The following is a 17,894-nucleotide window of genomic DNA, read 5'->3' on the forward strand; positions in this document are numbered from 1 at the left end:
GAGCGACGATTACCCTTTCCTAACCCACAGCTGCAAAATTTCTTTAGGCAAAATATACAAAAAAAAGTGTTCCGTTTTTCTCATTCTGTTCTGCTATTAGCAAGACAGTGAGATGTGCCTCCCTGCACGAAGATAGGCTTACTTTAAACATCAAAGTATAAGAGTCTGCTTCTTCTAAAGCAAATATGCATCATTGACCAACAGAACCTTGAAAATCTTTCTCTAGATTAAATAAAATCATATCCCACGGCAGCTTCTTGATGTCCCAATACAAAGCCGATTGCAGCAACAACTTAAATTTGCACCAGAAAAATCCTTAGTCAAATCAAATAAAGACACTAGAAAGCTTACTTGAATCAATTTCCAACCTCTTTTTATGGAAGATTCGTTCCTTAGCCCAAGAAAACAACATAAAGTTCAAAGTGTAATTCACAACAAGCAACATTATGATCTGATAGATTTTTCAATTCCATTTGCTAGAGATTATAACAGAGTATGATAAACTAGCTCCAGAAGAACGATGGATGAAAACAAAGGAACCTATCTCAGGAAGCCTCAGTGGCAGCTTGGGTCACTCCAAACTTCAGCAACAACTTACTCAGAGAATCAGGTGAGCAGACCTGGTAATTAACATTCCCAGAAGGTGTAAGGAAAACCTCAGCCAGTTCAAGCTTCTCTGAAGTAAGGCTAGTGCTGTCCATGGTTTTACTGAGCACCTTCAGTGCCAGTTGGACAGCTTCTTCCCTTGTGATATCATCCTTGTAATCTTGTTTTAACATTGACTGTGCCGCCTGGTTATTGGCACCAATAGCTGCAGCTTTCCATCCGCTGTAGTTTCCACTAGGATCACTCATGTAGAGTTGAAAACCATAATTTTTGTCCCATCCTGCAAAAAGAAATGAAACACCAAAGGGGCGGAGACCACCAAACTGTGTGTAACCCTGTTTCGTGTCACAAAGAGATTGAACTAACTGTTCAACAGGCATTGGCTCTTGGTAAGCATATGTGTATCGTTGTGCTTGCACCCTTGCAGTGTTAATAAGGATGTTTGCATCAGACATTATTCCCGCCACAGCACAAGCAACATGATCATCAATCTTGTACATCTTCTCCGTAGATGTAGAGGTTTGAAGAAGCTTGGAAGTAACTTTCTTTTCACCAACCAAGACAGCACCATCCTTTGACAATATTCCAATCGCAGTGCCAGCATTTCCAATGGCCTCCATTGCATACTCAACTTGGTAAAGACGACCTTCAGGGGAGAAGATTGTTGTGCGGCTATCATATCTCCGAGACATTTTTGTTATAGAGATAATTCGCTAAATACGGAAACGGAGAAAAAAGACCCTGTCAGACATCAGTGTTGACAGGAAATAGACAAAAAAACAAGCATGCCAGGAGCATAATAAAAGATGGGAAGGCAAGAAAAAGTGATTTAAAATAAATAAATAAACAAATGAATAATACATAAGGACAAAAAGCCAAGGTATTAAGTAATAGTGAAAATATTTTTATCCTTTTTATGCAGTCAAATACACTTTTATCATGCTAATTTCTTTTTTTATACAGAGTTTACAAAGAAGATAAGACACTATATGCAGCAAAAACCACTAATGCAACATCCAGAATTCTATCTCAAGCATCAAGAATTCAAGAAGCATGTGATGAAAAGTGAAATGCATAAAGCATGTATATGATATGCTTGAATAACATCAAAGGGAGAGGAGAGAAACTCAATGATTTTAAATGCATATTACACAAAGAATATGCATATGCATTGCAACATAGGTGTGCGTGTGTATGCGCAACTAGGACCGACCTTATATTTATTATGATAAATTATCTCATGCACTGTAAGCGGAGTTTTTCGACTCAATAAGCAGAGCTAGTAGGGTGACACATATCCACTTAAGGTATATTTAAAATTAAAAAAAAAAAACCCTAATTAAAAAAGAAGCGAGACAAGTGGTAATCTCTTAACCTCGCTTGTGGAGTTAAAAATTCCACTGCCAGTGCATAAAAAATGAACTCTTTTATTATATATTCCTTCTTTTTCTTTTTTGTTAGTTTGAATATGATTGTTAATCCAACCCCACTCCCAAAAGAGTTAATGCCCAAAGGCACTTGAGCAGAGGCTTTGAACACCAGCACTTCCGAGTATCACCTCCTCATTCCAAATCAAAGAAACTGCAAGTAAACTCAATATATTTGAAACCTGAAATTTCACTCATCATCCTCGAGCACATTACTGTCAACCTATGAGTTAAAAAAAGAAAGTGTAAAGCAAGGCCTTTTATTCCTCACTAGTCCAAACTTTTGATTTTTAATTAAAATTTCAATAATTGCAAAATATTCCAGTCATAAAAAACTACCATGAAAACATTTTATAAAAATAAACGTTTAAAAATTTTGAAATACAAAATATAATTTATACATAATAAAGCTATAAAGATATAAGTACAAAGAAAAAAAAAAAAACTTATTGTAGTTTTGATCCTAATTGGAACTGAGGTAAATCATAGGTTGTGCCTTCTCTTAGGAATATAAAAGATGTCGGTCCAAATATTCGAAATGACATCTACTTTAACATCTTTTCAAGTATGATTAACGTAACTCCACATGCCAACACACAAAAAAAAAGACAGAAAATAGGAAACCCAATAACATAAAACTTAGTTTCTTTAGAATGTATGAGAATGCAAATCTAGCCATGACTCTCCCTCCCCAATGGTACAATTTTGGAGAAATTTTTCGGGGAATGAAGTTAGAACTTTTGTTATATTAGGATACAAAATGGATTTTATTCCCACAACTTTGGGCCAAACCAAAAGCCAACCTGTTCAATTTAACCCTTTAAAGAAATTATTAGTTTCTGTATACAAAAAATCTCTAGACTTCCTACTCTACTTTCAGCCCTCAGAAATAATTTGGTAGATGAAGTTATCTAATTTGGTTCAACTTGATGATAAATAAAAATGAATAAATACTCTACATATAGGGCTTTTGGACAAGGATGGGGAACCTCAAGTCATCAGTACAACATTCCAGGACCAGAATGGAGGTTTCTCCATCTTTGGTGGCGATAGGTAATATTTTTTCTCCACATGACAGCATTGTAAATGGTAAAATTGTAACCATCCCAGCTCAGGCCAATCTAAGAATTCGCATTTCAGCAATGACGCGCCTAACATTATAAAAGCTTTTCATCACTTGAGGTGTGAATTTGTTTTATAAATCTTAATTGTAACCTTCAGTGGTGAAATTAGGACCATTAGTGCCAAAAAAAGGTTGAATGAAAAAGCTTTTAATGTAGATTATATCTAAGCATGGAAAGGCTCATGAGTCCATAGGAAATGATTCATGGGAAGCAACCAACTATAACAATATGACTTACTTCTATTTGGACCTACTGTAGAAGTTTCTTTCTTTCGGTTTTTCTTTTTTCCCTAATTTCCCGCTTCATTTTGGAAAGACATCACTCCCTCTTCAGTACATTTGAAACCAATCTAGGCACACTATAACAACTTTCCCCAAGTGGAAGTGTCTAAGGGGATAAACTTAATATCATGAATGATGAGATTACATTTTTCCTTCTAAAATTTTCTCCTAAATTTTTGGTAGAAAATTTCTGTCAAATACAAGGGCATTGGGCATGTAGGATTTTGAAGAGCTTAGGATAAAAAAAAAAAAAATAAGGAAGGTGATTAGAATATATAATATAATCATATCTTATGTTTGGTATATGAAATTAAGATAGGATGATATCTATCCTACACCATGTTTGGTGTGTCAATATGAAAAAAATAAGGAAGGCAACTGGAATATATAACATAATCATATCTCATGTTTGATATATGAAATTAAGATAGGATGATTTTTATCCTACACCATGTTTAATATATCAATATGAAACGGTAGGATAGGATCTTTTTTTTTACCAGTCACAAAATTAAATTGATTTTACCCATAAAAATAGTTTATTGGATTAAAAATAATATGCTGGATAAAATGTAACCAATGTTGGGGTAAAGGAAAGAAGAAAAAGAAAAGGAGGAAAAGCAAGAAAAAATTTTTTTTTCTTAGGATGAAAAATAAACCTCCCCTTTTTGAAACGATTGACTCATGCCATATGAGGATGGCTTCCCCTATCTGCAATCCAACGCTCCTTTTTATGTGCAAACACAACATATAATTGATACTTATTATCGTTCCCTACCCATCATCTTGCACACAAAAACACCCAAAGAGCATTTGGATGGGGAATTTTAAAATTTTGAAGAAATTTGATAAAATGCATCATTTCAAAACATTTGTCATTTATTTTGTTTGGACAAATATTTCTTAGAAGAAAATTTAGGATGATGGAATTTTATGAGATAAAAAAATAGTTGTGAAAGAAGATTAATGATATTAAAAGTAAAAAAAGACGTATATATAATATGCAATATGTGTATCATTAGATTTGTAAAAATATATAGATCAGGGATTTAAATAACGATCGCGATCACATTGCGTTTATCGCATTTTCGAACATAATGAAGACAATTACGATCATCGTGGTCGTGATTTTTTTTAAAATTTTGTAATATTTTTTATGAAATGTAATAATTATAATTATAATCATAAAAATATGATTTTCAAAGTAATTTATGATACTCTATGTTTTTTATTTTCTAAAAGAATTATTCACAATTTTATTTAAATTATAATAAAAAATTCATATTTGGTTTAGTAGCAAATTATAAACTTCCCTCAATCCCTCTTAACTAGATTTTCTCTAAAAGAATTTCAAAATCTAAAAATTTTCAAATTTATATTTTAATAAAATTAATTACTAAATTAAAACAAAAAAAAACCTACCCCTCCTCCCCATGAACCAAATACCCTCAAAACCCATTCCACTCGCACAATCCCAACCCCAAATTTCCCTGAATCGTGAATCCCACCCAATTCCTAAATTCCCTCCTCAAGTCTTCTTCATGACCTCTCTTAAGTCAACAACCCAACCTTGCTCAAGTCTTCTTCCTCCCCTCAATTTCTTTGCATCTCTCACTCTCTCTCCCATCTCCCTCTTGCCTACTCCAACCTCCATTCACCAGCTATTCGCGTCTCCCTCTTCTTCCAATCTATCTACTCTCTCACGGCTTACTCCATAAAACCTAGTCCCAAGTCGACCTCTTAAGTCCCAACTCTCTCTCCCACACCCATCAACTCTCGTCACTATCACAGCATACAGAGTACAACCTCAACCTTGGCCTCGTCTCTCTCAAATTCTTGGCTGTTGAAGTTTTGAGTTTTCTTTTTTAACTTGAATTGGTGATGGGAAAACGAGGATAACGACTACAACGGACCGTTATTGCGGCTATTCCTCATTACACCGTTTTCTAACGGCCATTACGTACCATTTTGAGTGTAATTGAATTTCACAATCGCATTTACCTTGATAGCGGTAGCGGCTAGTGGTGCTATCGCGATTTCATGACCGTTATTCCTCTGTAGAAGCGCTATTCAATTCCCTAATATAGATATTATCAATAATATAAAAATAAAAATATTTATTAAAGTTAAATAAAATTATATTTTGTTTTTTGAGTTTTGTATTTCATAGTGAGCCAATTGGGTAAAAGGAGGAGATTTGGAAGAATTTTGAAAAACCACCTGTTTAGGTGGGATTTCAAGAGGGAATTTGTGGTGATCGTCAAATCCTCTCTTGAAATTCCTCCTAAATTTTCAAATTCTCTTTTATTTTTACCTAAACAAGCAAATTCATTTTTGCACTTTAGGAAACTTTGATTGAAATGAAATCCCTCCTCCAAATACACCTATGTGGATGATATTACACAACAATGAATGAAAATCTGCGAAAGGAAAGCACGGAAACTAGTGCTTTGGTTTGGTTTGGTTATCAAGGGGAATAAAATTAAACAGAAATCAGTGAGGGTCTGAAAATTCAAACTGAATACCAACAGTAACTCCAGAAAAACAAAGCTCAACCAAACTAGTTTAGCACCAAACACATCCTAAGTGGATGATATTGCACAATCATGAATGAAATCTATTAGAAGGAGAGTATGGAAATTTGTTTGCTTTGGTTATCAAGGGAAATAAAATTAAACAGATATCAGTGAGCTTCTGAAATTTCAAACTGAACACCAAAAGAATCTCTTCAAAACTAAAGCCAAACAAGCATAATGTTCTAGTTTGGATTCTCAATTTCAACTTTCAATAATCAAGAGAAATTTGCCCACCAAAATAAAATATTAGAAAAGAGAAGAGCTGCTAACTGAATTTGCATAAAAAAGAAAAAAAAAAGAGAGAGAGAAACAGAAGAGACTAAATAATATCTTTAAGCCTTTAATCTAGGTTTTTTTTTTTTTTTTTTTTTTTTTTTACAGGAGAAAATATAATATGTTTTACTTTTTTAGACAAAAAAATGGAGAGTGAGAGGCGGTCGGAATGCAGTGTGACCAAGAAGAAAACATAGTATAATCTTTTGAAAGTTAATATCCACACTTGGAGGATCTGACTCCCTCCCCATACATAAAATGTCTATTGCTTTTAGTTACATTATGATAGTAATATTTAGTCCAAGGACCATCACAACTACGCAAAGTCAACCTAAAATATAGGTAACATTGTTGTTTTAATATCTGATGCAAAAGAGCATCTAATATAACAAATTGCCCTTACGATCAATTGACCTTGGATACATGTTTGCAAAACAAAATTTTTGCAATTCCTTAATTATCGTGCCATAATGAATTTTTTTTGAGTCTATATACTATCAAAACAAATCGATGGCCCTCCCTATCCATTTTCACATTATTATTCACATTATAAACATGAAAGAAGATCATTTATATTCCAAACCACAACTTTAGCTTTGCTCAAAGTGTGTAACCAACCCAACTCTATAGGCTACAATCGAATCAAGAGTGGCCATACCTTTTTCTAAAAAATGAAAATATGAAATTACTGAAACACTGGAAAGCAATCAAGGGTGGTAAAATCTTAAAAAAAAAAAAAAAAGAAAGAGAGAGAGAGAAAAAAAAAAAGAAACAATGCTGTAAAAGTTACAAGCTTGTTTCAGTATCACATCAGCTAAAGAAAAACTCACAACTCTACTCCTCCCAAGGAACTTGAAAGCTTGCAAGAAGAACCCAAAATATTCCTAATCCAGTAGCATACTAGAAAATCCTAATTAATTATCTTAACTAATCTTAATCTCTCTCGTCTCCTCCAATTTTTTCCCTCATTCTTTAATTAAACTCATTAATTATCTCTAAATTAAACGTTAGAATAAATCTGATGCAGGAACCAGGAAGCTTCCCAGCATGTATTGGGTCACAAATTTAATGAGTTTAAACCCGATTTTAAGTAGAAAGCTGCCATGGATATAAAGAAATGTAAAACCTTCTCGAAATTTCAAAGAGATTCAAGCTTCCACCATAGATACAGGCGAATCAATAAGATGGATGAAGCAATCAAACAAAGTGAAGAATAAACAAAGATTAATGAGATAGGGAAACTCACCTCTTTAAGGCTTTCGGCTTTCCCCCAATGTAAATCAAGAGAGAGAAGAAAGTTGAGAGACAAATCTCTTCTTAAAATTGAAAGCCCCGTGAGACTTGAGAGTTTATTTCGAGGAGACTTGGGCAAAGGGCAAGCGACTCCGCAACGGTACAGGTAGGCAACCCCGAAAATGTTACGTTATTAGGGCTGACTCTGTCCTGTCCAGCCCGAAGATATTATTTTATTAGTGAATAATGAATATTTTTTAAATTTTAATCTAAATTATTCTTAACTTATGTTTTTTAGTTTTTAAGGGTAGAACCTTGCAACAAGAGAGAAGGAAAAGGTAAGGGGCGAAATCCAACTTATGTTTTTTTAAAATTTTTTTGATCACTAATTTAAGAAGTTAAAGATTAAATTATTTTTAATATTTAAATATCAATAATGATGTCAAAACATTTGTAATATTTTATTGATAAATATTATGTAAACTAACGAGCTCCACCATAAAAATCTTTATGTAATAGTTAGAGATGTTCATAAATTGAGTTGTTTTTTATTGTCATTTTTATATTAAATTGACGTTGATTGATCATTTAAAATTCTTGCTTAAAGTTAGTTTAATTGACCTTTAAACAAGTTTTATTTTAAATATTTATTCAAAATTTTGCTTAGCTCATCATTAAAATCATTCACACCAATTTAATTTAAATTTATAATAAAATAATAAAAAATTTTACAATAACCTTTTAAATATATCTTAAAGTTAAATTTAAATAAAATTTAATTATGTAATAATATAATATTTTTAGACGTCAAGTTTGGACTTTAAAAATTTTATCTAGAATCTAACTAGTGGATAAGTCTAGCAACAAAATTTTCCCCAAATTTATTTGCTTTTAAAATTTGTTGGGAATTGAAGATATAAGATCAAAGTATAAAGTAGCTCTCATAACATATATTTTAATCACTAAATTTAAAAATAAGGAGTTGTTATTATTTTTTTTTGTTTAAATGTGATTAATCATCAATTTTATTTTTTGATTTGTAAACTCAAGATTGAGTTTGGGATATAAAGAAAGTTATAGTATCCCACGATGCCCATTCGACATCGATACTAATTGATTTTGCATTATCCATTAAACCTAATAAATTTTTTAAAAATATTTTAAAAATAATTTAATATTAAAAATTATTATTAAAATATAATAATATTTTAATAAAAATTTTATAATATTTTTTCACTCAAGAGTATTCTAAATATCTATTGTTACTCTTTAAGAGACTCCATTGTAGATTTAAAAAAGATTTTTTAAAATCTTTGATATTGAAAAATTTTCTTAGTACTCTAATATTTTAATAACATTTAGGAAATGATACCTCACCTAGAGATTTACATAGAAATTGCTATTGCAAGTTTCTAGTAATTTTATTATTGGAAAGTTCAAAACAAAAATTTTTATTTTTTAGTTTTAGAAAATTTTGATATTTTAACTTTTCCTAAAAAATTTTGAAAATTTATTATAAATTTATTATAAAGAGTTAATACTTTAACTTTTTAAAAATATTTTATTTTATTTTATTTTATTTTTTAAAAAATTAGAAATATTGATATTTTAACTTTTTCTTTTGTAATATTTTTTAAAACAATTTTTTTTATTAATTTTTATTTCCAAATAATATAAAAATGATCTTTCAATTTTTTCCTAAATATTTTCCACATTTATTTTAAATAAATTTTAAACTAAGATATTTTATTTTCTATACAAATTTTTAAAATATTTCTAAAGCCATATCAAAACTCATTCAAAAATACAATAAATAATCATAAAAATAAAAAAAATAAAAATATACAAAAATTGAATTAAAAAAATGAAAGGAAACAAATATGAAAAAAAATTGAAAAAGCCCCTAATTAGTTTTGATCAACAGTTCAATCAATGGTTTGGTTCGACTTTAGGTGGCTTAGATTGGTTTAGCCCGATTTAGCTCAAAGGAAGGCTTAGAGCCCAGTCGGGTGTGCATATCTCAAGTCGAATCTAGGTCCACAAGTGGTCACCTAATATTTTTTTTAGACAATAAAAGCCATCTTTTTTTTTTACTTCATTTTTCTCTTCCCCATTTTCTACATTCTTTTTCTTTCTAATCTTTTAAACTCTCAAAGAATTGGCTATCTCTAACTAAATTTTGACACCAGCCACTTGCCAAATCAGAGCATGTCATCACTGGTCATTATTTTTTGATGTTAATTCATGCCCGAAATATACAAAAAAAATTTCTCTTACCTCCATTTTCCTATTTTCCTAGTTAGTTTTCTCAAAATCTAGCTCAAACTCCTCAGATCTAGGCTTAAAACTTGGGCCAAAATAGCTAAAATATCCACCTTCGTCACTTCGATGGCCACTGGTTCATAATATGTTCTTCCCTAGTCCTAGCCTTCCTCCCCTTCAAAAATCAAGGTAAAAAAAATTTCAAACCTTGTCAAAACTAAAACTTCCTCATTCTCTTGCTTTGTTATTTTTTTGGTTTTCGGTATTGGTTTTTGTTTTTTGTTGTTGGTTCCCCGCCTAGGATATGGATAGCTTTATATTTTAAGGTTTTTTTTTATTGTGTTTTTAGGTGCTTGATGGCTTTCGAGTCTAAATTACTTGGATTCGAGATGGGTGTTGGATTCGATGATGATGGGTTATGGTTGGGTAATAGTGAAGATTGGTGAGTTAGCCTATTGATGATGGTAGCTCAAACTCCCTACATCTAGGCTTAAAATTCATGCCCCAAAATACTCAAAATATCTACCTCTTCCATTTTGATGGCCGCTGATAGCACTAAAATATATAAACATTTACAAGTTCAATTTGGTTGAAAATTTGTTAAATTTGCTTGAATTTGGTACTTTTTATATGCATTTTCTTGATCTTTAGGTTTTTCTACTTGAAACATAATTTACATACAAAACCATGCAATAGTCCATGCAAGATGTTATTCGGCCATGCAATAACCCATTTAGTATAATCCATTTGGTATATGTTTCCTAAATTCTAGTTGAAGTTGGAATTGTAATGGCACTTAACTCTTACATATGGTTGGTTTTCCCACATCTAAGAGAACTTCTACATGCATGTGATATCTGAAGACTTTTATGCGAGGAATGACTGCTAGATGCATTTAGCCAAGAGAGTTTTGATTGCACAATGACTTTTTGATCACCATTAAAGAGTTATATTAAAAAAAATGACTCTTTTGATCTTTTATTCTTAAAAAGTTAAATATGAAACAAACACATGGTCTTGATAAACCATGTTCAGCTAAAACATTTTAAAAGAATTCAAGATCAATCATGCTACACAAATAAACATCAAAGATTGAATGCAAAAAGCATATTCAGCCAAGGCATTCTAAGAAGCATGAAACCATGTTTGGCCAAACATTATTGGATCAAGATAACGTCTATATTTTAGAGTTTAGATAAAATGTAGGTTGTATTCTTTATCCTTACCCCATAGCCAAACCCTCTATTATAAATAAGAAAGCTCTCTCTTGTAGTCCACATCCCACTTTACACCATTCTTCTTTTCTATTTTATTTAGTTTCATAGTTTTCTTTGTATTAGGCTAAGGTGACAAATTAGCCATTACAAAAGCTTTTGTTTTCTAAATTCTTTTTTTACAAGCATTCTTTATTTTGAAGCTTTCTTGTTTTACTTTCGGTTTTCACAATCTTGTTCTAAGTTTTGATTATTCAAGTTTCAAGCAATCTTTCTTTTACTATAGTATTTGACAATCTCCATTCTTTTATACAAGCTTTCAATTTATGCAAGATTCATTCAATCATTGTTTTTTTTTTTTTTAAAGTTTTTACAAGTTTCAGCAACCATAAATCTTTCTTTCTTTCAAGTTTCAATCTTTGATTCTTTAGATCTAGTTTATTTGGCCTTAATCCAAAATTCCTAGTGATTGTTCGATATTGAGATCTTGGCCTATATTAGTGATTTTTATTTGTTCTTGATTTATCATTCTTATAATCAATTCAATCTTTTATTTGTTTAAATATACGACTTGTGGTAGTTATCTCCTTTGAATCCACCTAACAAATCAATTCTATAATCCTTGTAGGATGCTATTCTATTTCATCACTATATTACTTGATTATGATCTATGCACTTATAGGCATTATAAAAAAAAAGCAATTAAGTTTTTGATGCTGTTGCCAAGTATTACTCCCTTGTAATCTAAACATTTTACTTTTATTTGCTTAAAATTGTTTTGATCTTTTCTTTATTTGTATACGTTGATCTAGAAATGCTGAACTAGCTCTACTTGAAAACAAAATTAAAAGAACTTTTAGACATTTGAGAAAAGAGCAAACAACACCACCAACTCTAATTCCAATGGTGAATGCAAACAATGAAGGTTATAAAACGTTAAGGATTATGCTATCCCTAATGTTAATGGTTTTTAGCCATCCATAAGAATGCCAGCCATACAAGCAAACAACTTCAAAATAAAGCATTCTATTATTTAAATGACCCAAACTTTTGTACAATTGGGAGGATTACCAAGCGATGATCCAAATCTTCACTTATCTAATTTTCTTGAATTATATGATACTTTTAAATAAAATGGTATTTTAGATGATGCTATTGGACTAAGACTTTTTTCTTTTTCTCTCAAGGACAAGGCAAAGAGTAGGTTATCTTTTTTACCATTTGAATCAATCATAACTTGGGATGATTTGGTATAAAAATTCTTCGTTAAGTTCTTCTCACCTACCAAGATTACCAAGCTAAGGAATGAAATAACTACTTTTATATAGTTTGATGGTAAAAACCTTTATAACACATGGAACAGCTATTATGTAAGTATCTACATCATGGTCTCCCTCAATGGTTGCAAATTCAAATATTTTACAGTGGTTTCACACCATTTATGAAGACTACATTATATGGCTACTGAAGAAGCCATTATGAGCAATGCTACTAAGGAAGCACATAAACTAATTGAAGAGATGACAGTCAACAACTACTAATAAGGCATGAAATGTAAGGTACATAAAAAAAATTATTGGTGTGTCTGAACTTGATATTTTTACTTCCATTAATTTACAACTAGCCAATTTAACCAAAAAAAAATTAAAGCCCTAGGAACCCCATCCCAAACCACCCCATTCATATTATATAAAACCCTTTTGTCTCTTTTGAAATTTGTGATAGATCTCATGCTATTGAAAAGTGTCAATTTAGAATAGAAACGGTCCAATATGGCCAATAGTTTGAGCTTGCTTATAACACCTATAGCCATACCTATAACCCAAGCTAGAGAAACCACCCTAACTTTTCTTAGGACCATTTTAATCATTAACCTACTAACCAAAACATAAACTTTTTCCCATAACCATATAAACACCCTAAGAAAAGAAAACTAGTTTTAAAGAAATGTTAACCCATTTGATGCAAGCCAATAATGCAACCCTTGAAAGCTAAGCTACATCAATTAAAAACCTCAAAAAACAAATAGGTCAAGTAGGTCAGGCCATAGCCAACCAACCTTTAGGAACCTTGTCTAGTAATACAGAGTTAAACCCTAATAAGCAAAGTAAAGAAGATGCAATACTGTGTATTCTTATGGTAAAAAAAATATTTATTATTCTAATGGTGATGATGATAATGATATTATAGATGAGCCAGTGGTGGTAAATTTACCCAATTTTGTAAAGCAGCCTAAGGTAGATTTTATTAGGAAGGATAATGTGATGTAGGTTAAGGAGTTATTGAAGTACAAAAAGAAATCTTGATAGCTTTGATCAAATGGTTTTAAAAGCTCTTGAAAACATTTAGCCAACTGATGAGATGGGTGAAAATTTTAAGATTGAAAAAGATTTCAAGAAGTATATTCAAGAGGAGGACCCTAAAAAATAAATTAAGAATTCAACTAAGAAAAATGAAATATTAAGACAAATTGGAAGAGCACTCCTTAAGAGTGTACAACTTGAGGAAGAAGAGGAGAAGGTGTAAGAAAAAGAAACTTAAGCAGTGAAAAGGATGAGAATGACTCCAATGATGTTGACCCAAAGGCAAACCTTTGAAATAGCACCACCAAATTCAATACTAAGAGAGCTACTTAAAGAGTTGAAAAAGGTAATATTTATTAATGACTGTAGTCCTACACTTTGATAGTTTCTTCCAAATAAGCAAAAAAATCTATGGAGTTTCTTTATCCCTCGTAAAATTCATCATTTAAAATTTGATGAAACTTTTGGTGATCTTAGGTCCAGTATTAATCTTATGTCTATGATTGTTTTATGCAACTAGGATGTAGCATATTTAAACCTCTAACATTTAGCATTAAATTTGCTGACAAATCTGCTAAAAAACCACAAGAAATGTAGAAGAATATTCTGGTAAAAGTTAGTAATATGCCTTTTTTATGAATTTTGTTATTTAGATATGAAGGATAATAAAACCCCTTTACTTTTAGGTAGACCTTTCCTTTAACATCTAAGGCCTTAATTGATGTATATAATTGTGAGCATACTTTGAGATTTAAAGACGAAAGAATCCAATTTATAACTAAGGATATGGTGTCCTTAGAAACGACGAAGAAGTGCAAGTAGTAGCTAAAGTTAAAAAAAATGAAAAACCTAATGTTAAAGAGTCGAATTTAATCTTTCAATGCCATCCAACCAGCCTACAATACACCTATCTTTGCAAGTCCAAAACTGAAACCACCAGCCCTAAGCCTAATTTTCCCACCGTAAATCCAAGTCCAACATATGTTATACCTATAAAGGGAGTTAGTACACCTCCTAAAACTAGTTTAGCCTATGTCATACCTCAAAAGTGAATGCAACAAGGAAAAATCCCTTTTAAAGGAATAGGGTAATTTTAGAATTTAGGTATGGTCAAGCTTGACCAAAACAAATGCTACTTGGGAGGCAACCTAAGTTTTACATTATTATTTATTTAGATACATTTGTTTTCTTTGTTTTTGTTTAGGACAAGTATGCTTTGATTTTGTTTGTTTGAAGTGTTTTTGTAAGGATGAAAGCGATGCAAGCTGATGCCTCATGAAGAATTCAAGATTTGGCTTTAAAGCAAAGTTTGGGGATTATTTCTTTTCCTTAGTTTTTAATAGTTTTGTTTGAAGTATTGCTTAGTGTAATTGTGGGGGAAAAGAATGCTTTTAAACTAAACTTGTTTACAAAATTTTTACCCCAAGTAATTTGTTTTCAAACCAAATTGGCATGCTATAGTTTTATTATACAAGCTTAGTTAATTTTTCATGAATTGTTCAAGGTTGACTTAAGTATGATATGAGGAGAAGTATAATGTAGTGAAGCATGAAATGAGTTCTTAAGTAAGAATTTTAGTTGAGTATGACTTTTATGTTTTATGTTTTTAGTCTTGATCTATGAAATTGTACATCAATTTCTGTGATGGGATATGTAATGTATTAAGTTACATAAAGATCTAGAGAATGAATATGACTTTAGAATTTACCTATTCAATTCTCGAGATGAAATTCTAAATTGTACTTGATTTAAGAGATGATCTAGGCATTCTTTGGATAGTTTGAACCTTTTTCAAGCCTACCTTTAATAATACATCCCTAGTACCTTATATTTTGAGCCTTTAAATATGTATATATATCCTTTTATTTGTTATTATTTAGCCACATAAATAAGCCAATGACTTTTCTTTGAAATTATCCTTCTTATTGTTTATACCCAACCTAATGTTGCTTATATAATTGTTTTGGACAAATTAAGAGAACAAATCTTCATATTTGGGAGAAAGGGAGCAACAAGGAAATTAAAAAAAATTTAAAAAAAAGATCAAAAATAAAGATGCCTCAAAGTGGAAAGTCTCAAAAGTTCTCAAATTTTGAATCTTTGGTCTAATAAATAAAAAAAGTAAGCAAAAGGGTTTATAAGCCTAAAATTTTCTTTTTCCTACATTGACCTAAGCCTTACATTACAAGCCTAAAAAACCTTTTAATCTTAAGTCAAGTACGCAAGTCTAACATTAGTGAAGAGAGAAGAGGAAAACAAACCTATGAAGCATATTCTATCTTTCAATTGATATGTGATGGCATATGTTGCATTCTATTTACTTAAATTATATGTATGGATTAGAGATGAATTAAGTTCATATTATATGTATGGATTAGAGATGTATTAAGTTCATATGCATAGAAATTGTATGATATGGAAAGCTTACTTTTTTAACGAGTTTCTTGTTAGCTATGTTTGTAAATATCTTTATATTATGCTATAGTACATGATTGAGAATTTATGTAACTTAAACTTAAAATTTCTACGCATGACCATTGATTATGAGTATTATTTATTTGAGAGATTTGCTTGAGGACAAGCAAAGATTTAAGTGTAGGGGTGTGATAGCACTAAGATATATAGAGATTTACAAGTTCAATTTGGTTGAAAATTTTTTAAATTTGCTTGAATTTGGTACCTTTTATGTTTTTTTCTTGATCTTTAGGTTTTTCTAGTAAGAACATGATCTACATGAAAAACCATGCATGAGTTTATGCAAGATAATATTCGGCCATGCAAGAACCCATTTGCTAAATCCATTTTGTATATGGTTTCCTAAATTTTACTTGAAGTAGGAATCCTAATGGCACCTAACTTGTATATATAATCAGTTTTCCCACATCGAAGAGAACTTCTACATGCATGTGATAGTTGAAGACTTTTATTCAAGAAAAGACTCTTAGATGCATTTAACCAAGAAAGTTTTGATTGCATAATGACTCTTTGATCACATTGAAGAGTTATATTAAAAAAAAGACTCTTTTGATCATTTCTTTTTACGAATTTAAATGTAAAGCAAACATATGGTCTTGATAAACCATGTTTAGTCGAAACTCTTTAAAAGAATGCAAGATCAATCATGCTACACACATGAACGTCCAAGATTGAATACAAGAAGCATATTTGGCCAAGGCATTCCAAAAAGCATGAAACCATGTTTGGTCAAATACTATTAGATTAAGATAACTTTTATTTTTTAGAGTTTAGATAAAATGTAACTTGTATTCTTTATCTTTACCCCATAACCGAACCCTCTATTATAAATAAAGAGGTTTTCTCTTGTATTCCACATCCTACTTTAATTATTCCTTTTCTCTATTTTTTTTAATTTCTTAGTTTTCTTTGTTTTAGGTTAACCATTACAAAAGCTTTTGTTTTCCAAATTCTTTCTTTACAAGCATTCTTTATTTTAAAGCTTTCTTATTTTCAGTTTACAAACTTTAAAGCTTTCTTACTTTCAGCTTTCGCAAACTTGTTCTAAATTTTGATTATTCAAGTTTCAAGCAATCTTTCTTTTAATATAGTAGTCGGTAATCTCCATTCTTTTATACAAGCTTTCGGTTTACGCAAGATTTATTCAATCATTTTTTTCTTATGTTTTTATAAGTTTCAAGAATCACAAATCTTTCTTTCTTTTCAAGTTTCAATCTTTGAATCTTTAGATATAGTTTAGTTGGCCTTAATCCAAGATTTTTAATGACAATTGGATATTAAGATCTTGGCCTATATTAGTGTTCTTTATATGTTCTTGATTTATCATTCTTGCAATCAATTCAATCTTTTATTAGTTTAGATTAAGGCTTGTGGTAGTTATCACCATTGATACTTAAATCGACCTAACAATTCAATTCTATGATCCTTGTAGGATGATACTCTATTTCATCACTTTATTACTTTATTACGATTCTACACTTGTAAGTATTATAAAAAAAAAAAGCAATCAAGTTTTTGGTGCTGTTGTTAAGGATTATAGCAATATTCGAGTCAATATCAATAAGGATTTTCTACTATTTTGTAATATAAACATTTACTTTTATTTGCTTTAAACTATTTTGATCTTTTCTTTGTTTGTGTACATAGATCTAGAAATGTTGACCTAGCTCCACTTGACTACGAAATCTAAAGAACTCTTAGACATTTGAAAAGAAAGCAAATGACACCACCAACTCTAACTCCAATGGCAAATACAAATAATGAAGGTCATAGAATGTTAAGGGATTATGCTGGTTTTCAACCATCGATAAGAAGGAAGGCCATACAAGTAAACAATTGTTAAATAAAGCCTTATATTATTCAAATGGTCCAAACTTTTGTACAATTTAAAGGGTTACAAAGCGATGATCTAAAATTTCAATTATCTAATTTTCTTGAATTATGTGATAATTTTAAATATAATAATGTTTTAGATGATGTTATTAAACTAAGATTTTTTCCTTTTTCTATTAAGGACAAAACAAAAGTTGGTTATCTTCTTTATCATCTGGATTAATTATAACTTGGGATGATTTGCTATAAAAGTTTCTTGCTTAGTTCTTTCTTCTACCATGACCACC

The 17,894-nt window shown here is 30.6% G+C and overlaps 1 protein-coding gene across 1 annotated transcript; it reads right to left on the bottom strand.

Moving 5' to 3' along the window:
• Positions 1-208: 208 nt before the first annotated feature.
• LOC111292047 (proteasome subunit alpha type-4-like) lies at positions 209-7,727 on the bottom strand. The gene is made up of 2 exons (XM_022884230.2): positions 7,534-7,727; positions 209-1,319 (listed from the first exon to the last, which is right to left on the bottom strand). The coding sequence occupies exon 2, from the start codon at positions 1,296-1,298 to the stop codon at positions 546-548; it is 753 nt and encodes a 250-aa protein (XP_022739965.1). The 5' UTR covers positions 1,299-1,319; positions 7,534-7,727; the 3' UTR covers positions 209-545.
• Between the last annotated feature and the right edge of the window lie 10,167 nt (positions 7,728-17,894).

This window comes from Durio zibethinus, chromosome 10 (assembly GCF_047325235.1).
Source record: "Durio zibethinus cultivar Kanyao isolate XHJ-2024 chromosome 10, ASM4732523v1, whole genome shotgun sequence".
Taxonomy (NCBI): domain Eukaryota; kingdom Viridiplantae; phylum Streptophyta; class Magnoliopsida; order Malvales; family Malvaceae; genus Durio; species Durio zibethinus.